Here is a 24,398-nt window from a genome sequence, read left to right as displayed (position 1 = left end):
TTTACTATGAATGAGATGTTGAGCTCAAGAGCCAAACCCTGCGAGGGTTGCTGTTAGCTCTTCGTTACGGAGAGCATCTTGCCCTACTCTGTTTCAAAGTGTCTGTTACTCACTGGGGCCCTTGCAGAAAGTAAGGCTGCTTACAGAAAAGCTGCTCTGTAACTTAAAAAAAAAAAAAAAGCATGAGAGTAAGGGAATTGTATCTTGTTGGCCAAAATTCAGCTGTAAGCAAGAGCAGAGCATCTGCAGGAGTCCAAAAATCTGTTTAATGTTTACTTTGTTGTAATGTTGTTGTTAAAATATCCCACAAAACTGACAAGCATTGAATGCAAGTGAGTTTCAGGGGTTTTCCTTATTTATATAGCGTTGAAAGAGCCTGACTTGCTTTGTTGCACTGTTAGCAAGGAAAGCTGTCATACACAGATGAGGAAAAGAAAACCAGAACTTGCCAGTTCCGATTTGCCCAGAGCCTGGTGGTGAGAGATGCTGCAAGACGCCTCGTCGTGGCAGCAGCGATAGAGCATCCAACACATCTCAGACTCTGCTTTTGCTGCACAGCCCGGCATCTTGAGAACAAAATGGAGTTTTCCAACTTACAGTAGGCTAAAAACCTTTGCTAGATGCCACCATCTGGGCCACTGGATAAATGACAGAAATACTCTGACAGGCATTAGCAAGAGACTTCTGTATTCTTTAAGCCTCACAACATCCCTGTGAGGTAGGTTATGGAGAGCACAAGTTAGATGCAGCCAGTTTCAATCCCCCCGTGGATTGAGACGGTCAGCTCTAAGTATTCAGTTAACTTTAGCTGCTTGTAGAAGTCTTCCGTATAAACACAGAGGGAGAAGAAACTTCAGTACCAGGAATTGAGAACGAGGCCCTAAACTTTCATGGAGTAGAAACACACAAATGGCATATAAAACATTTTTCTGGGTAAAACACTTTTATTCAAGTAGCTGTGTCTGAAAATCTGTAGCAATGCGTGTCCTCAAACAAACAGAGGAACACACTTAGCACCATTGTGAATTTACCAAGTGTTAAAAATCCTTTTAAAGACAACTTACGCAGGTGGGTCTATGACAGCACAGGCCCGGATCCCTGATGATGAAAGCCATGAAGTCACCTCTGTAAGGTACAGTGATGATACAATGCCTTAACTAAATTCATCCTTTAAAGACGAGACAGAGTGAATATCCAGCTTAGAAGGTAACATTTAGATGTACGTAGAATCTATTGGGTGAATAGCTTACTGCGGAATGGAAATTCACAGTCCAGTGGACTCATCATCAGGAGATCTGCAAAGTCTTCGGGATGTCACAAGGGAGGCGTAGCTTCCCGGAGCCCTGATGCACTTGTAGAAAACAGTTCTGCATTAGCCGCTCCGCTTACGAGATTGTGTTGGGAGTTGATTGTTGAATACAAGAGTTTCACTGCAGTATTAAATTATGCTTTATACTGTTCTGCTCAGAAAAAGCTGCTCCAATTTTTTATTTTTTTTTTTTCCTTTCCTGTATTTCTTTGCTAAAATGGAGTAATGACATGGCAGTACCGAGGATTAGCTGTGTTCAAGAAGCAGCGTCACAAATGGAGGCGTTTGCATCAGTGGTGCGTTCAAGCTTGAGTCAAAGAGCTTAAAGATACCGAAATTAATGCCTTGAAGAAAATGAATGGTAAAGACATATTTAGGTTGTCGGTACCCAACCAAAGGCAAATTGTGCTTGCTGCAGCCCGGACCTACGTCTGTGAGCAAAGACGGCGCTGCAAAGTGGAGGGAGAAATCTTTGTGGAGAAGGTTGGGATGGTGAAGATACGGAGCCAAGCAGAGCTTAAAAGCCCGCTCCTAACTACCTCAGTAGTAGGGACTGGAGTTACAGGAGACACACGGTGGTCTGAGCACCTAAACTGGGAAGGAAGGCATCTTTAGAAAGTAATTTACCTTGCTAATTTAGAGTTTGATTGTTTGCTTGATTTTCTTTTTTGTGCAGTGGTTAGGGAAATCACGGAAGCAGGAAACCTCGCTTCTTTAAATAGTGGGGTGGGAGGCGATGCTGTTCTATCGGGTGGACACCTTGTTATTTGTGAGTCCGCTGAAGTGATCAAACTTCTGCTCCGTTTCCTCGCTGAAAGAGCCACCTGGAGAGCGCACAGAGAGAGAGCGGGGTTGAGCAGGAGGCGGCAAAGGCCGCTCGCGACACGAGGCCGAGAACGCGCCGGGGTTTTGTGTAATCTGCAAGAGATGCTGTGAAAACGAAGGGCTCAAAGCGAGTACGAGAAGAGCAAAGATTTTCCTGGGCTAATTAATTGGAGCGTTAATTAAATCTTACCATAACTGGAACAGCCAAGAGCCCCCGGGAGTACTGGATTTAGTCTTTTATTTGGAAGATTAGCCTACAAACTACCTGCAATTTCACTGCTAACTCTTGGTGCTTAAAAAAATTAGGTGATGACTAGCAGGACCTGCGAAATGGTCGCCTCCTTGAGGCTGATGGGAAGTGGGTTCTGTTTGCTTAAGGAGGACCACGCCCTTAATTTTTGCTAGTTGAGAGACAAAGAAAGCTAAATACATTTAATTTTTAAATAGAAATATTTTCAAGCGCAGCTGGAGAGCCCATCCAACACTGAAGTGCCTGTTCATCCAAATGAAGTGGGTTTGGCGTTTCTGAACTAGGTCGCAGCCTGAAGCGTGACACACAAGACAAGTATTTTCTTAAAAAAACCCCAACAAATTAATGAGAAAAATCGGGAGTTATGTGGAATTTTTTCAGGAAAAACACTCCTTGAAGAACTTCAGCCAGCTCTGGAAATTATCTTCGCCACTGGATTTTATTTGGAGGTTGGCTGGCAGTTGCTGTTCATTTATTTTCTGTGTTAAAAACAGTTTCTCTCACAAAGCCCCCAACTTAATTCCATTTTAAAATGGTCTTGACAATTGACCGTTATTGCAAATTTAAACTAGTTTGGCTTTGATATTTCCAAGACCCCAAAAAAAAAAAATCCAAATTATAATGTTTTACACGTATTCAAGAAAACGGACAGTTTTCCCTCACGTTCAAAGGAGAGGGGAGCATTTTCATCTCTGGCTCGAGCAGAGTGCTCTTTGCCACCGCTCTGCTCCGCACCTCGCCGTTCTGGTTTGCTTTTCAAGAAAAGAGCAGCTTTGGGGTCCCAAGAGGTCAGCCCCAGGGTGGTAAGAATTTGAGTCTGGGATTTGTTTGCCTGGACCTCCTCGGGCCCTCTAAACAAGCTCTTGGATTGCACGAGAGCTTTCCTTACCTCTGACAGTCCTGGGAGGGAAAAATACTCATTTCCTTGCAGAAGAGGGAGAGCTGGGACATCTGTTATCCCTGTTCTACCAAGCCTGAGGGATTTCTTTCTGTTTTACCAGTGTCATGCTTGCTGCTCCAGCAAGACGTGCAACGCAGCACTCGGTAAGGAACCATCCCACCCCCATCCAGCCACCTTACTCTTCGCGACCTGTAGCAGCTCCACCCTGTAGCAGAGACACTTTGGGGTCTGCCTTCGAACAGCCTACAGCAAACAGCACCAGTGAAGTTCGGGCTCAGCATCTCGTCTTCCCACACCCGTACGAAGCGATAAACGGCACGTAAGCACGTTGCGACAGAAGCAGAAAGCATTGCCAGCGAAGAGTGGGCGATGCAGTCATTAAACTTTCCCCTGCAGAAGTCACTCTCACCTATGTGGCAGTTGTACATCCAGATGCGCTGCCCGTCATACCGGCTCCTGCATTTCATCACGTTATTTGAATAATCGGATTCAGCAACTTCATAGTTCGGGTTGATGACAACCTAGGGAGCGATGGAGAAACACGGCATGAAGTTATTTAAAGCTGGACTGGATAGGATACTAGTCAGACTGAGACAGAATCGGCTTTTTCATTACATCATAATACTTTTTTTTTTTTTTTTTTAACAGAAACAACCTAACTCATTTTGCAAGGACACAGAAACTACTTGATTAAAGCCAGATCGAGATCACACCTTCCCCCGTGCACCACGATATACCCTCAAACACCTTCTCTACATTTCACACCATAGCAGGGCAGGCAAAAATAATTCCTCTGCCCCTCGCTCCTCTCCAGTTTGAGTGGCTGTTTTTAGTACCAAAGAATTCCCCCCACTCCACCCACTTGCACAAAACAGGCACAGTCCTAACTCCTCACGCAACCGCCACCAGAATAACACCATTTCATCCCCAAGCAAAGCGAGCGTGGCTTACAAACAGCTCAAAAGCTTAGTACAAAACAACAGCGGGATGCTGCGCGTATATATAACACGGCACGTAATGCAGTGTGGCGACAACGTTAGCTGCACGTGGATCACGTAGGACTATCAAGTATTAGCTGGGTGCGGATTTCTCAAGACTGTCATCTCTAAGCTGTGGTTATTGGCCCGGATTTTTCACTGGGGGATGCGATCTGCTAACACTTTGTTGTCCTGTTAGGTAATTCTTTGTCTTTTATTCTTTATCTATATCCTGGGAATATAATCTCTTTGTAATCAGAAGTTTATAGTACTGTAGGAGATGTACAAATACACTCGTTAGTTATGTTCTTGACATCCCTAATGGGTAAGATAAAAGCAGTGACAGTGTCTCAAACCCTCTTTTTCTCCCGTACCTGGAAGAGGTAATCGCCTGGCGGGACATCGGTAATATCGATCCACTGGCAGTCGATATCGTGCCGGTACACGTCCCAGCATCCAACTGTGATTCCTTGTTCACCAAAATTGGCGCATTCATACTGTTTTTGCACATCTAAACGAGAAGAGTTAAAGGCACAAAGCGTTAGATTCACAGCAAGTCGGGCCGGGAATTTCCCACCCTCGCACACGTCAGAGGAAGGGCTAGTTGCTCTCCAGCTCCCGTAGACAGCGATAAGCTACAGGCACAGGATTTTGGATGAGGTTCAAGACAGCAGTGTTTTGCTCAATGCCTTGTCTTGAAATACACGTGCTGCTTAACTGCCCGGGAGGAGCTGCCACCTTCCGTACCTCATCACCTACAGGCACGTTTGGGAATTTCTCACTTTGCAGGAATCAGAAAATGCACGCTTAGGTTTTCAGAGCAGCTCAGAGTAAGGATGTAAGGAGCCGAGGTCTGAAAATCTCAGCACACCGGGCCTTCGGGGATTCTCTTAGAGCTGTAGAGATGTGGTACCACCTCAGGACTGCTTTCTGGCTCCTGTCAGGCCACGTCCTAGCCCCGCTCAGGACTTTGACAGCACCTTTGAAGCCAGTCGTCTGTACGGGGACAGCAATAAACTCCCAGCACCGCGGGCTCTGGCAAATATACCTGCTTCGCATTCGGTGTCTTCCAGACAGAAGCTGGCTTTGTGTCCTTCAGCCACCTTGGTTCCATTGAGGTTCAACAGATCATAGTGGGTAAAAACCTCCATGCTGTGGTAATGCCTGCAAGGCACAGACAGCGAGAATTATCTTTAGGGAAAACAGACACCACTTTAATTACCGGGTCTAAAGGGCTGCACGGCCTGCCCAAGCAGAGATGGTCCAGTGGCTAGGGCACAACAGCTTGGAGGCGAGTAGCCCAGACGTGACTCCGTGCTGTTGCATCCCTCGGGCCAGGCATTTCACCTCCCAGCCCCGTCCCCACGGCCACGGGGGTAAATACACAACAGCACGTGAAGGGCTACGGACCAAGCCGTGCTACAGGAGGAAGAACAAGAAAAACCACGGCCCGAAAATATTCCCCTGGGCATAATCCCACGTGGCACCGTCACCCGTGCTGCCTGCGTGCTGGCTCCTGGCCTGGATATTTGTTTATATATCAAGTGCTAAAGCTGTTCCAGGGGAGAGCCTTGCTCCAGCCTCCGTAGAATCACACCAAGTTTTATAACGGCAAGGAAGGGGAAAAAATCCAAGCCGTTGTCAGCCAAGTCATCATTTCTAGTGGCCCTATCATTTACCAGAATAAGAAATATTTCACCTGCTCCTTAACAACAGGCTGGAAGCAGAGCTGGATGCACCCAGACCGGCAACCTGGCTATTCTTATTTATTTATTTTTAAGAAGCAGAATGGAAATTTATTGGCAGAAAACTAACAACAGATGGAACCAGCTTCTCCCAGCACTCGCTCCACTCAGATCTAAACAACCCGACAGCTGGGTTCACACACGATACGTTTCATAATTTTAAACGGGGAGGTGCTAGCGTCAACTCGGCCCGAGCTGGGCTGCTGTCGGGAGCGCTCCAGCACTCTCGGGCACAGCAAGAGTTAAGGGAGTGCACGCAATCTATGCTGTAGCCCCCTAAACCAGCAAGGTTAGACCATGGCAGGGTTTGGGTGGTGGTGAACTTGGGAACATCGACCTTTTCGATGCCACACTGCTGGTTCAGCAAAAAATTAAGCCTGTGCTTGGGTCCAGTTGAAGTCGATGGGCCTTGTAGAGCTGGAAGCAGATGGAAGCACCCGATTAAAACAGAGTTGTGCGCTCCACGTGGTCAGGGCTGGGCGCAGAAACGCGGTCATGCTGATGCAACGGGTTGAATTGGATCCCGGCTTTGGAATCGGGAGCAAATCCACAGCGCGAGCACGTCGTGGGGAACAGGAGAGCAACCGCGGGTGCTGAGAGCGGAGCGGGTCCTTAAATCCCTGCACATCTCCCCCAGCTATGGGAACGCGGCGCTGAGACGCACCGGAGCCCGTCTGCATATCTCAGCTGTGAGGAGTGAGGCAACTGCACAGACAGGCCCTAATTCAAAAGCCATTGCTTAGGAGTTTAAGAAAAAAAAAAGAAGAAGAAAAGTGCAGAAATCCTCTCCTTTCCAGCTGTAAAAATAATCACGGCTTAAAAACTTCCAACCACCATTATTGCAGCATCGCTCTGCACACGTATTTACAGATAAAGGAGGAGAAAGGAGGGAAGGGGAGGAAATTTTTTCCTCTGGAGAGTGGGTTTCTTCTTACCTCCTCCTGCCTTTCCCCTAACAACAACAACTTGCCACCTGCCAGAATTTAATCACTTTTCCCTGCCTGCTACAGGTCTTTCCCATTTTTGTTTTACTTCCACATCAAAAGCCAACTAAACAGAAGCTCCCAGTGATGGAGCGAGGCAGCTAGGAGAGAAGAGGCATTCTGCAGTGGCTGAGCTGTTGGCTTTCAGGCTGTCTAATTTGGCTGCCTCTGATAAAAGTTTGAGGTTCTCAAGTCTGACTCAGTTTCTGAAATATGTCTGAATCATTCAAAGAGGTGTTTACGTTCTGGTGTTTACAGACTGGAAAGACCGAAGAGGAACTGAGTTCATCCTCCTCCATATAAACAGGATCCCGTTTAAAGCACACAGATGGCTCTCGGTCTCTTGCTGATCCCTTCCCAGTCTCCCCCAAAGAGCTCCCAGCGTCCTCCTTTTTACCCAGCCTGCGACGTGCTCAAAGCCTTGCGGTACCCACGTATTCCCCCAGCCCCTTCCCAACAGGGCCAAAGAGGCAGACGCACCGCGCTGGTCCGGGTTTCCTCCTCCCCTAAACAGACCATTGCCTATTTACCTTCGGTTCTGTGCTGCCGAGGTTTTAGTTCTGCTTGCGCCTCCGACTGCAAACACCCCAAACCAACCTGTCTGCAGGGTAAGCGGCCAACATTTGCCCCACGCCACGATCTGAAGCTTCAGGTCCGTTGACGCAGTGCTACCTACAGGCTTTGCCTCGCTCACGCTGTTTATGAAGACTACGAAGGGCTGTTCGATTTGAGAATTTACTGCTCTGATGTTTTCACAAAGCTTACAACAACTTTCACAACTGTCTTACAACAGCGGCAGGACAAGAGCTGTGCGCTGCAAGTTACTTAGCTCCCTTCTACCCCCAAGTTAGAGAAAAAGCAACCTCATAATAAGTCATCATTTCAGAAGCAAAGCATCTGGATGGCTTGGTTCTGGTTCTCTTTCCTCCCCCTGGTTTACTTTGGCTGAAACTGTCACCTTCCCCATGAAAAATGATGCATTTATGGGATGAATTTACTGTTTGTCCAACATAAGCACAAAACAATCTCCCAGCTGTACACAGTTTTAAGTGGATTCGAGATGCATTTAAAAAAAAAAATGCAGAATTACAGCATGTTCTGGAGTCCTTTCCCAGGTGAGGGAAGTAACTCAGATGGCTGCATCTTTCTACACACAGCGGGTACATAGGCACACGCTTCCTTCCGTCCGTACGTACGCTACTCCCACGTATATACTGCCCTTGCACGTACACCTCTCCCAACGAGAGCTCCGCATCTGTCTTGTTCACATACCAGTTCTTAACTATCATTCCTACTGTAACGAGCTGGTTTCTCTGCCGTCGGAGGACGACGGCTGCCCTAACACACGTCACAGCTCCGCAGCCGTGGCTCCAGCACGTACTCCCGTGGCCACACAGTCCCCCACGGGCAGCAGGAAGGGATGGAAGGAGGCACCGACCGCGCAAAACCCTTTCCGTGGCACTCACCGGTGGCAGTCGTGCCAGACCCAGGCGTGGCGGCCGTTTTTGGGGCGGAAGTCGGACTGCCCGTTGTTGTGGATCTGGGAGGAGAAGCGCAGCAGGCGCCGGTACCCAGAAGTGACGGAGGTGTTGACGGCCGAGCTGGCCAGGCAGTTCTCCTCGAGTGCGCACTGCAGCATGAACATCGGGCGGTCCTCCAGGTAGGCCGTCTGCTCCACCAGCTCGGCGTTGAGCACCAGGTCAGGGGCAGCTGGCAGGCAGGCAGGAAGGTTTGAAATTATCTGATGGGCTACTAAAAAACCCCACAAGCATCTGCCAGAGATGGAGGCCAGCCCCTTCCTTGCACTGCATTTCTCAGCCCCATCAGCAGCAATTTGCCCCTGTTTTGAAATCTCCATGGGGTGGCATAGCATGGGCCACCCCATTTCTCCTCCTGCATATCTCGGGGCAAATGCTTAAGCCAAAATGAAATAAAACCTGAATTACTCACTCTCCGAGCAGGACACACCAGCACCAAAACGACCACCTCCTCTGGGACAGGAGACGTCGGCTCCGTCGTGACGACAGTGGGCCAGGGACATCTCTGTCCCCGAACACTTGACACCGCTCATGACTACGTTGTCAGCGCTGACGTCTCCATGCCAGTACCAGGTTTCCTGGGCAGAAAAAGGCATTTCACACACTCTTCAGTGTTTAGAGGACTGCTGGAGGAATATTCACCCCCCTCTAACTTGCATTCTCCCTCCAGGGAAGATCAATGCCAGAGCCAACACTATCAAGGAGACAGATGTTGCCAAAGGATGCTGGAGCAGAGCAACTCAGGGAATGAGCCCAAGTCTGTTTAAGCAGAAGCCTGGGACTGGAATTAAAACCCAGGTTGACCATGTTCCCTGCCCTGAACGCATTAAGCAAATCTCTCTCCTTGTTTCGGAGCTGGTTTAAATCTTTGCTTGTTTTTAATCCAGCCGTAAACTCACTTTTCCACCCTGCTCTGCCCATCCAGCTGATGAATTAATCCTCGGGCTGTTGTAAGTCATCTGGGCTGTGCCTTTGGGAGAGATGCCCAGCAATTAAACCACATCAGTCTTGTGACATCCGTGCACTTGGGAGGGCCACAAGTAATGCCAGAGGGCCTGCTTGCACAAGGAGGGGAGGCAGAATTCACAGCCATGCTGGAAATGCCAGTGGAAACAAGGTATTTGAGGAGAACCAGGACTAACAGGGTCTGCTAACCCAGGGTCTGCAGCTCTTGGTTCTGAGGGGGGATTCACAGATGTTCAAACCCTGCTCGCTGCTCATCTTCATCACTCAGTTTTACAAAACTGGGGGGAATGACAGAAAATTAACTCGCAACATAACACCGCTCACAAAACTAAGCACGCTAAACTCTGATGAAGCTGCAACTGCAAAGCTTGGGAGAAGGGGAGGAAAGAAAGAAAGAAAAAAAAAATATCAGATCTGTTAGTGTCAAAACTGGGAGCACGTTTCCAGGAAAAGAAAACCCATCTGTACCATTGCTTCCATTGCAACAGGCTGTTTGTTAACCCTGTTACCAACACTCTTTGCACACATGCAGACAGGACTGCCCTGTTCTACACAGTGTAGCTTTATGCTCGTGTAGCTGGTGCAGCCGGGATACGCATAAGGGCCTTTTCTGTTCTAAATACCAGCAGTCTCGGCTAAAGGAAAAAATGTCTTGTTTCTTGCTGGACTCTCAGGGCTGTGTCAATAGAGCCAGGCAGCTGGAAAGGCCAGCGTTCAAGGTACGTGGCTATCCTCAGCTCTTATGCTCTGCCTGGCAGCTACGCAGGCAAATCAGCTGGAGGAACCAGCTTGCACGGGGGGGGGGGGGGGATTGCTATAGCGGCGTGGGCAGCTCCAGCCTTCTACCTCCTGGGTATCCGACCCCAGCGCGTCCCTCGGGGACCTGCAGATCCCCTCTCTGGCCACGGATAACAGTTCAGTTGGTTGGAATCTACCTGCCCACGAGCCCAGGGTGCCCTCCTGGATCCCGGCTTGGTCACTCCTTAAAGACAAACTCATTGCAGGACTGCGCTCTCCAGGCAGAGTTTTAACTGTCCGTTTCTGCCTACGGTCTCTCCTGCTTTCTCAATAGGCAGCCGCCAGCCCCGAGGATGCTGAGGCTATTCGTCATTTCAGGGCCTTATTTTTCCTCCCAGCACAACACCAGCAGGCAGTCAGCAGAGATGCTAATTCTTACTGGGTTTATCGCTGCAGCCCAGCAGAGCCGGCTGCATCTGACTGCTGAGCAGGCCAGACACGGCACAAAACTACAGCAGAGCCGACCGGACCCCAGGCTGGGGGAACGGGGACAGCCTTCGCTCTCTGCAACCACGCTTTACTTCTTTGCCCAAGTTTTCGATTTCCGGAAATTGTTTGGGGAAAATAGTTTTCTTTCCAGAACTGATGTAAGGCTGTTTTCTGTGTGCGGGTTTCCATCTATATAAACACACATGAAGTTTATTTATTCAGTGGCCTTTGAGCCTAAGTTTCCCCAAAGCTGCTGGCAATTGTTGATTCTCGGTTGAAATGCCTCAAAGGGGCTGCGTTTCCAGAGCACAGCAAGCTCTGGCAGGGGATGACTTTGTCCTAGGGAGAAACTAGTTTATTTTAGGAGCCCAAATCCCCATTTTCCCGATGTCTGGGAACTCCAATAAAGGCCTAGAGGTTATATATTTCCTTTCAAAATCTACTGTTACACCTAGGTCTGCCTGCCCCTCCTTCACCTTGTGATCCTTGAGGGATGTATCAGTACAGAAGAGTATCTTGCACCAGGGTTGGTAGCCTACACCAGCTACTTACACCTGATGCCATTTATCCATCTGGGAACTGGGTGGGAAGCTGTTGCCCTCCCTTCCTTCCAGCTCTTACGGTCGCTGCTTGCTTTCCTCCAGCCAGTACAGCAGGCTGCCGGTCACTGCGCCAAAGAGCTTTGCTGGGAAAGAACACTTTATTCCTTTCTGGTTATCCCAAGCTTGTTAGTTGGGAGCTTTTATCCCTTTATTAAGTGCCATCCTTAGTCATGTGCAAGCGGGGAGGGTTTAGGGCATTTGTCATTAGAGGAGCAAGAAATGCATGCAGCTCCACCACACGCTAGCGTACACACTGCGCTGAGAAGTAACTACAGGAGCAAAACCAAATCGTTTTCAAGTGATTTGACACCAGGTTAAACTTGGTTTCCACACTTCAGTCAGCCTGAGGAGTTCAACTCCCCACTGACTCAGGGAGGGACAAGGAACTGCACGTAACCACCAGCCCAAACGGGGCTAAGGGAGCCAGGCTTCCCAGGAAACCTGAGCCCTGAGCAGCATGAAAACAGCAGCTTTGCCCAGAGCTGCAAGAGCTCCTTCTGCTCCGAATTTCCCCCAACGGCTGTTGTGCAATGAGGTTTAACCTTCAGGGTCTCTCCAGCTAACGCCTTGAAGCTGAATGCTGTGGTTTGTGGTTTTTTCTTTTTTTTTTTTAATAAACCCTCCTCCTCCAGTAGCCCCTACCCAACCACACACATGCCACCACATCCGAAACACAGGCACGGGAGGGTGCAGGGACCCACCTGGAAGGCATGGCTGGCGAACCCCAGGCCCAGCTGCCGACACACCACCATGGCCTCCACGGTGCTCCAGTTCTCGCTGCAGACGGTGCCCCACTTCAGAGTGCCGTTGCGCTCTGCCAGCACCTCCACCCGGCCCTCGTAAGGGTTGCGGCCGCCGCTCAGACGCAGCTGCAGGGCATAAAAACTCCTATGTCAATAAACATCAGAGCAAACTTTATAGGGAATATGCAACAGTTGGGCAAGCGACGCTCAGGGTCTTCTCGAGGCTTGTGGTTAAATTCACCGAGCCCAGAAACCTCAGTTCAGCTGCTAGCAGACCGGTTGGTGCAGTTTGGTTCTTCGTCTCCCACCATGGATGGGAAGCAGCCCAGCATCTGAAATTGGCCCGTACCAGCTGCAAGAGAGTAACACGCTCCCTATGAAACCTTCCCCCCTCCATTCCCTTTGGCAGGAGCATTTACTCCGAGGAACTGCTTCGTGCCGTTAGTTTTTAAGCTCCACGTGGCAAAGATGACAGCAGCCCCTATGCCAGCAGGCACCCAGGTGCCACTGTCACGAGACCCAACCGAGGTCCCATCACAACAGGGACATGCACCAGCTTTACAGGGCCACTGGACTGCACAGGTTGCAGCTGGAGCAGCACTTGACTCGTTTATAACCCCTTCACACTGGGAGGAGCTCAAAGCTCAGTACAAAAAAGGAGCATCATCCTTATTTGCCCTCCTGTCTAATACAACACAGATGTTAAAAATCTAAAACTGAACAGGCATGGCTTGGGTGAAATGGTTCCCACCCAGACGCCCTGCACTGCGTAGCAAGGGAGGGCAGGCAACGCTCCAGGATGAAAACACCTCACCACGCTCACTCGCATCCAGATCGCTTGGCTTCGCACCTGATTCTGGAAACCCATCGCTGGAACGTTGCATCTCACAGCAGCGTCTTCTTCATGGTTACAGCCCTGCGACTCCATGTTGAACTTGCAGTCCGTGACTGATTTTTCAAAGCCCGTACAGTCAATTTCGTTTAGATGAATTGGACCCATGCCTCGGGGAAGAAAAGAAGAAAAGAGAGCCCTTACCTTCTGTCCGTGCTACTGTGCGGTGAAGAAATACCCAAGAACAGTTATTAATACACTGCAGACGTCACACTAGCCTCTAGCATTCAAAACACGGTAATCCTGAAAAAATTCCAGTGATTTCTTGTAAAAATAAAACAAAAAGCTGCAAGATTATTATTAATAATTTTACCGTTCAATTCTTTTCAGTGGTCTCTGGGACTCAAGCACGCAAGAACCGCAGAAAAAGCCAAGTTTCCATTGTTACATAATTTACAAACTTCAGCTGCAGGAATTCGCAAATTAGGACCTTCTGGCTGGGTCTGCATGCTGGAATCTGCTCCCAATCAAGCCCTGACATTTAAATGGGACAACAAAACATAACACCGCAGGGATGTGCGAGAAGTCAGTGAAACAACTCTGGGGCAGGTGTGTGTTACAGAGTCCAACGCCACCGACGGAAACAAGACGGCGAACATCCATTTGTACTGCAGAGAACGGTCTCGAGCTGGTGGGAGCCCAGTTGAATGATGTGGTTCCTCTCTGGACAAGTGGCAGCAGACAATTTTCATTTCCACCAAAGAGACCCAGCAAGAGGAGAGAGACATACGAGAAGGCAATAATCCTGCCTGTAAAGCTCTCGGGTCCTGTTTCCAAACCCAGCCCAAAATTGGTGAGAAGGAAGTTTTGGGGGGGATGAATCAGAGGTTCCAGCAGATGATCTTCATCACAGAAGAACAACCAGAGTCCTTCTTGGAGCCCATATAATCCTTGAGTAATTGCTGATGGAAACACACCAGATAGTTTTGACAGGAGATCCCTGCAAGTAGCAGATGTAGAACCTCTGGTCTCCAGCATTTTCTAGGAAGCTTTCAGAGATGGGAAGCTAAGAATAAAAACACTTCTGAACTTTGCTGTCAACACGTTCCCTCCAGACTCGGCGCAATCAAAACGCCAGCAGATGCCATGCTCTGACCCGCCGGTGCCTTGCTTCACCGCAGCCCTTGGCCAGGCCCTTCTGAGCTGCAGGTGCGCCCATGTCTGGTCAGCAGCCAGGAGCAGCAGGAGGACGGTGGCGATGAAAGGCAAAAGCCACAGAAGATGTTTCCAAGAAAGCAGCATCCACCCACTGATACCTTCCTTCCACCAGCTGGAAGAGGTCGCCCAACACCAGAGATAGGAATTGGCGTTCAGTTTGGAGTTCCCCTTCTCAGCACGCATAGCACACACTGGTAGGCTGCTGGAGGCCAGGCTGACCAATTTGGGTAATGGAGGTAGAAAAGCAACTGTTTTCTTACCATTTCTGACAGTGACTGGTTGATTCTTCATTCCTGCCACGCTATTCTCACCATAGCCCAAGCGATGAAGGCTCCGCAGAGCCAGAGAGCCGTACCTGTCTCAGAGCGTTCAAATCAGCAGAGAACAAGACCATGGAAACGACATCCCGGCTTCTGGCTCCGTTTCTTCGTCCACACCCCAAAATGACACAAATTTCCCCAAGTTAGACAGTGGCAGAACTGCCAGCTGTGCTCTGACCAACAGCCTCCCGGGCACGTGCTGCTTCACCACGAACCCTCTTTTGCTCACTCCTCCGGAAAGGAAAATTTTACCCAACTTTAAGCCTCCTCCTTTTAGTTCAAAGAAAAGGGCTGACTCTGGAAAGCAAGAAAATGTAATTGGTTTATTAACGGTAGGCGGGATCCTTGTGCTTAAAAGCCTCTTCCTACTGCCATCTGGAGCCTTTCTAACTCTATGTGGCAGCCAGCACACCTGTGACTCAGAGACCTAACCGTGGGTGACAGTTTAATGACCCGTCTGGTGAACCCTCACCTCCTCAGACTTCTGCTGAGGCACAGGGAAAACAGAAAAAAATAATTAAAAAAAACCCCAAAATGCTCTTTAGCATATTTCCACGCTTGTGTGGTGGAATGAGTCAGGATGTACCCTGGAGCTGCCTTCTGACAACAGCAGCAAGAACAGCAAAGGCAGAGATGTAAATGTATTGGGTTCAATCTCATCCACAGAATTCATTTGGCTCTGGCCGCTTTTTGCCCCTTAGCACTTCGGCCAGCCCTGTATCCACCCATCACACAAGATCTATACGATGTGGGAGCAGACTCCTAGGCTGAGGCCGCTGGGGAACACGTAGCTAGCCTTTTTGGCTTCTCTCTTATTAAAATCCTGTTTGTGGTCTACATCTGGAAATGGTGACACTGACCTAATCGTTTTGCCAGCCACCGAACAGTTCGAGTAGGAGGAATGCCTTGATGCTGACCAGAATTGGAGGGTGATGCACCAAGAACGCAGGATGGATCCAGTCTGACATTCTCCACTGAAATAGCCCGACAAAGTCATACCAATGAAATGACAAAGTAAGAGGGCAGGGCCACAGTGCTGATCCACGTCACCCCGGCACATTTGCTCTTCTCGGGGAAATTCTTTTATGATATGTGGAGGCAGTAAGCGCTGCTGTCCCAGGCACTGAAATGTAGCCAAACTGCATTGCTATATGTGCTGAAATATGGTGATAAAACTTACATTTCCTCCCATGCCATTCCCTTTAGCATAAGAACAGGATTAGGACTGTATATCTAATATATACATTCACCTACTGCTCGAGGTTTTATTCTATGTTCTCCGTCCCAGGACGTTGCAGTGCACAACACATTTGGGAGATCTGGGCTCAGTATCTTCCTTTCAGATAACTCCTGTGTGAATAAGTGTAAATTGTTTCATCTGGGGCTCAGTTGCCCATCTGTAAAAGGGAGAATAAATCATCTCCTCCGTACCCTGAACGCTTTGTGGTAGGCACTCGTCTCCCACCGGTGTTAACTGGGACTTATAGATACTGCACGCTGATTTAACACATAGCCCGTCTTTATGCGTTTTACCCTGTGAAATTAAATCTCCAACACAGCAACGATGAGACTGGACCTTCAAATTAGTCTTTGAACACCCAAATTCACCGAGACGCAGCTGTAACAAAGCAAAGCGTAGACGTGCACATGGACACAGAGTTTAACAGCCGTGAGGCTCCCCCGTGCAACGGGAGCGCGGAGGCGAGTTTGGGCCAAAAAAGCTCCTTTTCCTACCACAACGTGACGATCCGGCTGCTGAAGGGAGTTACCAAGCGCTTGTCATCCCAGAGGACACCTTTGACAGGGTGCACTGATCGATTGCCAGTGTTTAAAAGAAAGGAAAGCGTGTGGGAATCGGCAGCCGCTGCTAAGAGTCTCCAGGCTGGGGGAGACGGCAGGGAAGGGCGCGATCTCCTGCCGCTGCTTCCCCCCAGGACGATTACGCTGTTTCCTAGATGCCGCTAAACACATCAGCAGCTCCCTGCATCCCACCGCAAGATGGGTTTTTTTTGGCAAATCCAACGGACAGGTCACATTTTAAAGCTTTCCAGATTCTGGACGCCACCACTGTGCCTTACACGTGCTGTTACTTTCCCTCCCCTTCTCCAAACCATGCTGGGCTGAAGAAATTTCACCCATTCATTTAATCTCACAAGAAAGGGTTTGGTTTGGTGTCATTTTCTTTAGGGTTTACACTATGGGAGCAAGGCGTGTGAATCAGAAGGTGGTTTGAGAGGGCGTACGTTAGGCTTCTGAGTTACCATTTACCACAGTTTGGGATTTAAACCAACTCCCAAATACAGGAAATCCAAACCCAAACCTGGCTCTGAACTGTTCAAATGCCCTTCTATTTATAATGGGCTAAATTAATGTTCTGGTCTTAAATTGGAGAGTGTTTGAAGTCTAGATCCAGGACCCATTTTTGCCAGGAACCTTCTAGTAATGCATTACACCATGATGTGGATCTAGACAACTCGTAAAGAGAATTTGAGAGCAACGGATGTGATAACGAAGAAGTAATTACTGGCACAGCTGTCTCAGGGAAAGGTTAAAGTCATCATCGCTCGACTTCTTTCAAGGAATCTCAAGATTTTTTTAAGTCACGTATTCCAGTTCGGCTGCAAGCTTCTGGACTCAAGAGCCTTATTAAGGGTAGAGAATAAATTCCTGGTCCCCAAAACAAACATCCCAGTAAAAATACGCTCTGCCCTGAATCACGAAAGGGTTCTCGGAGGTGGACAAGGCACGAACGGTCCTGGGAGCTCTCACTGCTCTTACCTTGCCCGAGCCTTGCGCCCGTTATTGCCTCCTTGGCGCTCCCGAAGCCCAGCTCCCGGCACACCACGCTAGCCGACACCAGGTTCCAGTTATCGTCGCAAACCGTTCCCCACTCCCCGTTTTTCAGGACTTCAACTCGTCCTTCGCCAGTGTTGGCTCCCCCTTTCAGCCTCACCAGTGGTTGCTGGAAAACACAGACAGAAACGGTGCTACCACTGCCTAGGAACGAAGCATCCTTTCTTTACAGCTCTTATTTACAGCACGTGGCTGCAGGTAAGTTGTGGCCCAAAAATTATTACCCTGAGGCATCTTAAAACAACCACCACATAATACAAAAGGCTAAAAGTGCTGGATGAAAGGAAATCTTTATCTGCTAAGACTTATGGTATGCATAGACATATGTTTCTTACATCCCTGTACGTGAGCAGAGAATAAAGAGAGAATAGACATCTTAGTTCTGTGCAGGTTTAGTGCTTGGATTTAGGAGCCTTTTTTCACACAAGCAGTTCTGCAGCAGGAGCGGCTGGACATGCAACAACCCCGTTGTCATACCATATCCCTTGGGAGCCTTATAGGAGGCCTGGGAATCGCACCCAGCCAGCTAGCACGCTGCTCTCATCCACTGCTGCCTGTGGTTCAGCCGCTAGATGGATTCATTTGCTGTACAGATCTCCAGGCAGGGGTCCTGGGTTAACCGAGGAGACCAACGTGCAACTCAAGCCACGTAAAACCTATCTGTCCGCTGCAGTTACGACTAGTGGAATAAGTGACCTGGCAGATCGCAGTCAGAAATACACAGCTGGGTGGCAGGTCCAGTTTCATTATTTTCTGTTCTTATATTTCTATTAGTCACCGACTATACATCGCTTACGTCTTTGCCCAGTACCAAGCAGGGACACCCTGCGGCTGCACCCGAGAGAGGGGTTGTTGCGGTGGGAGCGGAGTCTTAGATATGGGAACCCCACGTGGTTTGTGCAGAATCCGAGATCAAAAAAAACCTTAACTTTTAAAACTGGAAGCAGATATAGTTCTCCAAGCTGGGGTCACACGAAGGACATCCAGCGCCTACACAAAGGCTTAAGGAATTACTTGGCAGTGCGCATGGCTTAGAAGATTAGTAATGATTTACAAGACCTTTCACCTTTGAGGCCTAGATCCTGCAAGCTGTCGTGCGGAGAAGCGCCCGGATCCCAGGCAAGCAAACCACGGGCAGGACTGCACTGTTCCCACTACGGCGGCGTCTGGAGATGTCGCCTGGGGTGCCAAGAGAAAGCCCTCTCCTAAAATCATGGGGCTGGGAGATACAGGCTACAGCCAAGATCCAAAGCACCTAATGCACCCTGCAAAAAAACCCCCTCTAACCCGGCATTAAGGGCCTCCAGACCCCGAGATCACTGTTGTATCCTAAGGCTGCACATACCTTACAGCTGGAAAATTTCCATTAGCACCAACCTAAACCACATTTCCCACAAGTTGAGCTGTTCTTTCACATTCACTTACCTCAGTGACACTGAGAACAACTGACTCCAGGGTTGTTTTATAACAGCCTTTTGCATATCTTAGAATTTTTACGCTACACTCAGCCCTCTCCTTGCTAGACTAAACAAACACAGCTTTTTCAACCTTTCCTGTAGGCCACGTTTTCCCAGTTTCTCAGGGCATTTCTTTGCAGAAGGTACAGTGGTAGTGGAAATGCCAGCTTATTTCCCTTGTACCTCTACGGGAGAAACAACCCAGCAGTATTTAAGTGACCGTGAAACAGCAAAGCCCGGCAGCAACTGGGCATGCATTCAATTGGCTTGAACAGAACAGCTCCAACAGAAACGTGACAAATGTGTTTTCTTACTACTTGCTCACAGCCTTGCCAGCTGCAGCGGCGAGCCGGTCTCCCACCCTTCCGAGCCCGTAGACGGAGGCAAGGTACCGTGTATTTGTGAGGATGGAAACTCAGCTGGGCTTGTAGCGAGAAAGGAATACAAAAAGAGGACATTTGCACAACGGGCTGGTTCGTGGCTGTGGGCATACACATCTTCAGGCCCTACAGCTGGTAACTGATGGTGAATAGTTACACCCCCAGGCTTTTCCTACTTGACAGGTTGCATTTGCTCCCTGCTCACCTCCTGCCTGAAGGCTTTTTGGAAGCCACTGTGGCTGCTGGGGGCAAAGGCACGTCCAGGGACACAGCTGACTACTGCAGGCATCCCGTTCTCACAGGTCGCGTTCTTCTCTGCGTCCACGTTGAGGTGATTGCCCAGTTTGCAGCTGGAGACGTGAGCCTCGTTCCCACTGCAGTCCATTGAGTAAGCCCAGTAATGCTGCTTCCTTCTGCTGGCAAACATCCTTAAAGGAATAAAAGGGAACAGGAAAATAAAAGTTAGGAATCCGTAAAAACTGCACTGATGTAGCTACATTTGGGAAAAAAACGCCTTGAAGTAAAATGAGGATTGAACAGCGTTATTTGAAAGCTGATCCATTCATACACACAATGACTCTCTGTTAAGGTGTCACTTGGGAGTAAACAGGTCGTCTCCTGGAGCTAAAGATCAGAGTATGAATCAACAGCACAGCTAGAGCAACAGTTATGCACTCGAAGCAGAAACCCGTAATAGAGATCCCTACGTTATGCAGGGGTCAGAGATCAGTTAATTCCAAAGGCAGCGTACAAACAGGGCCTGTGCAAATAGCGCTGGCGAGTTTGGACTGGAGAGGCCCCCAAAAGACCTCTCCCATAAAGGAGCTGTTCTCTTTGCTGGCCATCGCCTACCAGCTGCGAGAAGATGGCAGACTGGGAAAAAGTCACGGCTCTCCGGCTTCTCTCAAAGCTGCAGTGTTAACAACTGCGAGCCTGAAAGCAATTTCCGAGAGCAAGAGCAATTCCCTTGATGACATGTTCACAGCAGAGGAGGTTGGCAGCAGTTTCTGCTTCTTGCTCCCAAACTGTAGCACTTGCCTGGAGCTGCTCCAGGGACTCCTAAGGGGGAAGGGGCACGTGTGATAAACGAGAAAAGAAAGTAATCCAGCTTCATCCTAACTGCATTTGCGAGGCTGTCAGACGGCTGTATGGGAGCTAAAATAGTCAACGAAACAGAAATATGGGTCAGGTTGTTACCAAAAGGGAGATGTTAGAAGCTAAGTTAAAAAAAAAGTCAAGGCGCAGAGGAGCCAACGCCCTGCTGTGATCCTGACGTGGCTTTGCGAGATCCCTCTGCTGCTCTTTATTCCAGGACTAGCTGCCATGCAGTCCTGGCAATCCAAGGATTAGCTGGGATAAATGGCATAGCAAGGTAGATGGAACTTGCTGGGAGAAAGAGCATCAATTCTGATTAACCGTAGCACGTCCCTGCAGGACAAAGAGCCCGAGCAGGATCTGGTAAAGGGACAGAGAGTCCTTCATAGGTTGTTGGTTTGAAACTAAACTGGACGGGTCAAGGTTTTCCCAACTGATGCCCTTTGGTGGTCCCGTGTGGGCTAATTTGCAGCATTTCAGACGCTTGAGAGACCTATTTTCTCCCCTTCCGCTTGCTAAGCTTTGCTGACAAGCTCAGCAGTTGTCTAGGCTCAGATGGCTCGCAGCCACTGACTAATCCTTTCTGGAACCAGATTTCTCTGGGTTGAGGTTAGGGCCAAATACAGCTGAGCTGGAGATAGGGATGCAATTGCATCATGCGATGGGGAGTAAACGCTGTGCTGGAAAGGAGGGAGGATGGGGCAAGGCTGAGATCTATCCCATGGAGTGGCAACAGGCAGCCTGCCGGTCTTGTGGGTAAAACACTGGCTGTCAAACTCCAAGTCTGTCAAACCAGAGCTTTCAGGGACCCTGAATCAATAGAAAATGCATGGGAAATAGGAAGGGGGAATAAAAATTTAAAAAAAACTTAAAAAAAGTAAAACTAGGGAGGATGCGGGCTGAAAGAAAGTGCCAGTCACTTCTCAGCTAGAATATCTGGTTCAATTTGGACCAAACCTTGAAGGTTTTTCTTCCTTTCAATTAAACTACCCAGGATACTACATGTCTACCAAAATGCCACAAAAGCCTCTGCCCTTGGACTGCTGGAGCTCAGCACCACGGTCCCACTCGAACATGAGCTGTCCTCTTGGAGTGCAGAGCGAGGGGACAGGTTCAGGCATACGTTACACACTGGAAAGCATCTGGAAGCGCCTGCCTTCGGTGATGTTACTCCATACTCTCATAGCACGAGCCAGCTCTGCCCCAGCAGCCCTTCAATCTGCGTGCTCAGTATGGAAGCGAGAAGCTGAAGGAGTGTTTTCACGGAGGGCCCTCCACAGGCATGTGAGCTCCATGAACTCCAAAGCAGACAAGAAACACAGCCTGTCTTAGAGAAGTAATTACGGGGATGCCTTATAATAGCAAACAATGACCTCATCCTGGAAATTTCATGAGGCATTAACATCTGGTTGGTATTAACAACCCTTGGTAGGCTGGGGAGAAATAGCCAGAGAAAGCCCCACCTCGTTTCCCCAGACCGAATATATAGAAAAAAGAAGTAGAATACAGATGATCTTTACAGATAGAAACTCAGGGCATTCTTGTTGTTTACTTTTTAACATAGAAAGAGTGCAACCCACCTCTCGTTGGCCTTGGTGCAAGCCAAGAGCAATGCTGCTCAGATCGGAGGTGCGAGTGAACAGTTCTGCTGTGAGATTTTAGCCAATTCTAGGTCAAGTTGGAGCCCAAACCATTTTGACTGGCCAGGAGAGATGGACCTTCACCACATAAGCTTTAAACAAAGACACAGGTTAAGCCCAAGGGCTGTGGGAAGTGACTCAGGGTTTAGCTAAAGCAACCTTGCTATGTAAGAATGCACCTGAGCGGACTCGGGGAGAGCAGAAAACAAATCATTACGCACAAACGTGCTGGGAAAATTCACCCATAACACACTGAGCAGAAGCTGGTGGACTCCTCTTCAGGCGTGTGAGCGTTAAGTTTCTACCCTTGAGAAATTCTTCAAGCCTTTACTGAAGTTAACAGGTTTGCTGTCTTCAGCCTCAGGGAGGCAGAAGAGAAGCCAGACCCGCCACCTTCTGCCAAAGTCCTTAAGATTCTGGCTTTGCTACGGAGAACCCAAACCGTGAAGATTTCTACTACAAGCATAGAAGCGATTAACTGCCCTACACATCTGACCAGCTTTATAGTGCTATCGGGAGGTTGGTTAAACTGGGAGATGCTGTTTGGACTGCCGTTGAATGAAGTGTTCTGGAACTGCTGAGCTCCTCCATCCAATTCTTTGCCAAATCACAAAGCTGTAAGGCCTCGAGAAGGCATCAGGCCCATCTCTCTGCCTCAGGCGCCTCTGATCACAAACATCTACTCTCCCCATCGGCAAAACGCATTTAATTCTACTCTGCTTTCTCAACCAGAGCTGGAGTTGGGAGGAGGAGTTTACAAGTGGTGCCTATATAAAATCACTTTGAAGAATGAACAACATGGAAACAACATTGAGATTTGTTTTGTTTCCTAACATAAATTTTGCTGTCAACTGCAGAGTCTAAGTTACATTCAGGAATAAAACCCTGGCACCGGGACAACAATGAACTAAGTTGTTTTCTTTCAAGCAAGATCCATCTGCAAATCATTTCACCTCCCACCATTGTGCAGAAGCAGAGCAGTCTCGGCTAGCTCAGCAGGCAAAGCCGTAGTTTGTGGGGAGCGGGACTGGCGGGGATGTGGGACGGGGACACTCAGAGCCCCGGCCAGTGGACACTCGATTCCAGCCCATCTCCCAGCTGTGGAGCAGGAGCGGGAAAGGATCGGCTCTTGGGAGAATGGTATTTATGAATTAGGGAGAGCAAAGCCTGAGAAATGAGAAGAACGTTTCTGAGGCTTCACACTCACATGGAGAGAGGGTTTAGTTCAAGCGACCAGCCAGATACCAACTCTTCCCTCTCCAGGACAGAACGTGACCAGAAAGCATACGGGACAAAGCAGAGAGCAGTGCTTTCATGGCCCAGGCGAGCAGATTACAGTGGTCATCGTTCGGGTACCTTGATCGTAAAGCAAAGATCACTTGTGAAGTTCCCAGCCCAGAACCGGGAGGTCTCCCTCACCAGCAAGGTTACCAGCAGTGCCGGTTGTACATGATACATCTGCCAGTAGCACAAAGCACAAAGGCAAACACCCCCAGAAACAACACAGCTTTTTTAAACTACGCTAACCAAACAGAACCGCCTAGCTGACAAAGTTTTACAAGGCTCTGCCCTTCAATAAAATGACATCCCATCTTCTTCCAACCTGGGATAATATTCAGTATCTTTTCCAAAATATCTTTCTGGGGTGCAGGAGCCCAGCAGGCCGTTACTGCTTGCCGAAAATGAGCAAAGATGAGGGAGGTATTAGGGCACTGAGGCTACTGAAGCAATCTGCCTGGCTCGGCAGCAGAGATCTCCAAGCTTGGTATTTGTAAGCACTGCATATTCATAACTCCAGCTCCGGTGAATGGGATTTTCAACATTGCTGAATATTATGCTGAACAACTGCGCCTCAGTTTTTCCATCTCTACGTGTACTATTGCAAGAGACAGGACAATTACCAAGCACCCTTTTATTTAAGGTAGATGGCTCCAGCTGCTAAAGTTAATGCTTTTCTTGGAAACATCACAACCGAGAAGCAGGAAAAAATCTACTTTGTCTTACTAGAGGTAATTTATTCTGCCCTCCCGCTCTGGTGCGGGGGATGGGAATCTCGGATTTTGAGGGAGACATGCTGCACCGATGGGAGCAAACGCTCCTCCAGCTGGTGTCCAGGGCAAGACATGAGACCGCCTGGTAGCAATTATTAATTCACTGCTCATCTCCCTAGGAAGCCTGAAAACAGAATTCCACTTGGGTTATTTATTTTATATTCTTTGTGCTGCTATGTGGCTTTATGCTATTCCAACCCAAGGACCTCTTCAATTGATCACGATTTTGCTAATGAAAGAAACGAAACGTGGCCAGCCAGTTCCAGAGGGAGCTTTCAGAAATAGCAATTGCAGAGGCCAAAAGGAGCAGGCAGGAAAACCACAACTCCTGCCTGGAGAATTCAGTTCTCCCCCTAACCAGCTGACACTTTCCCACTCCACAGGTCACAGTGTAGGAAAGAAACGAGACAGAATTTCACTTAAACTATTTTGCATCTGCTTTAGGGTGTTATTTCTAAGGAACAGTGTAGGAAGAAGCAAGTCTGT

At 48.8% G+C, this 24,398-nt stretch overlaps 1 protein-coding gene across 26 annotated transcripts in view; it reads right to left on the bottom strand.

The window, feature by feature from the left end:
* LOXL2 (lysyl oxidase like 2) overlaps positions 1–24,398 on the bottom strand; it is a 65,965-nt gene that overhangs the window by 277 nt on the left and 41,290 nt on the right. For 21 of the 26 annotated variants that reach the window (XM_087763181.1, XM_087763182.1, XM_087763190.1 and 18 more), the window contains 9 exons: positions 19,332–19,554; positions 17,215–17,398; positions 12,917–13,068; positions 12,025–12,192; positions 8,941–9,106; positions 8,457–8,700; positions 5,311–5,426; positions 4,637–4,773; positions 83–3,806 (listed from right to left, as the gene is read on the bottom strand). In XM_087763181.1, the coding sequence (XP_087619307.1) occupies positions 3,339–3,806; positions 4,637–4,773; positions 5,311–5,426; positions 8,457–8,700; positions 8,941–9,106; positions 12,025–12,192; positions 12,917–13,068; positions 17,215–17,398; positions 19,332–19,554 (1,858 nt within the window). In that variant the 3' untranslated portion in view covers positions 83–3,338. Of the gene's footprint in view, positions 1–82; positions 3,807–4,636; positions 4,774–5,310; positions 5,427–5,460; positions 6,425–8,456; positions 8,701–8,940; positions 9,107–12,024; positions 12,193–12,916; positions 13,069–17,214; positions 17,399–19,331; positions 19,555–24,398 lie in introns of those variants that run through there. The other 5 variants (XR_015706001.1, XR_015706002.1, XM_087763199.1 and 2 more) reach the window with 5 other exon arrangements.

Source organism: Nipponia nippon, unplaced genomic scaffold (assembly GCF_047370975.1).
Source record: "Nipponia nippon isolate SJK-2023a ecotype South Korea unplaced genomic scaffold, ASM4737097v1 scaffold_27, whole genome shotgun sequence".
Lineage (NCBI taxonomy): Eukaryota > Metazoa > Chordata > Aves > Pelecaniformes > Threskiornithidae > Nipponia > Nipponia nippon.
Note: the sequence above shows the minus strand (reverse complement) of the source record. Positions and strands in the feature narration are given on the sequence as shown.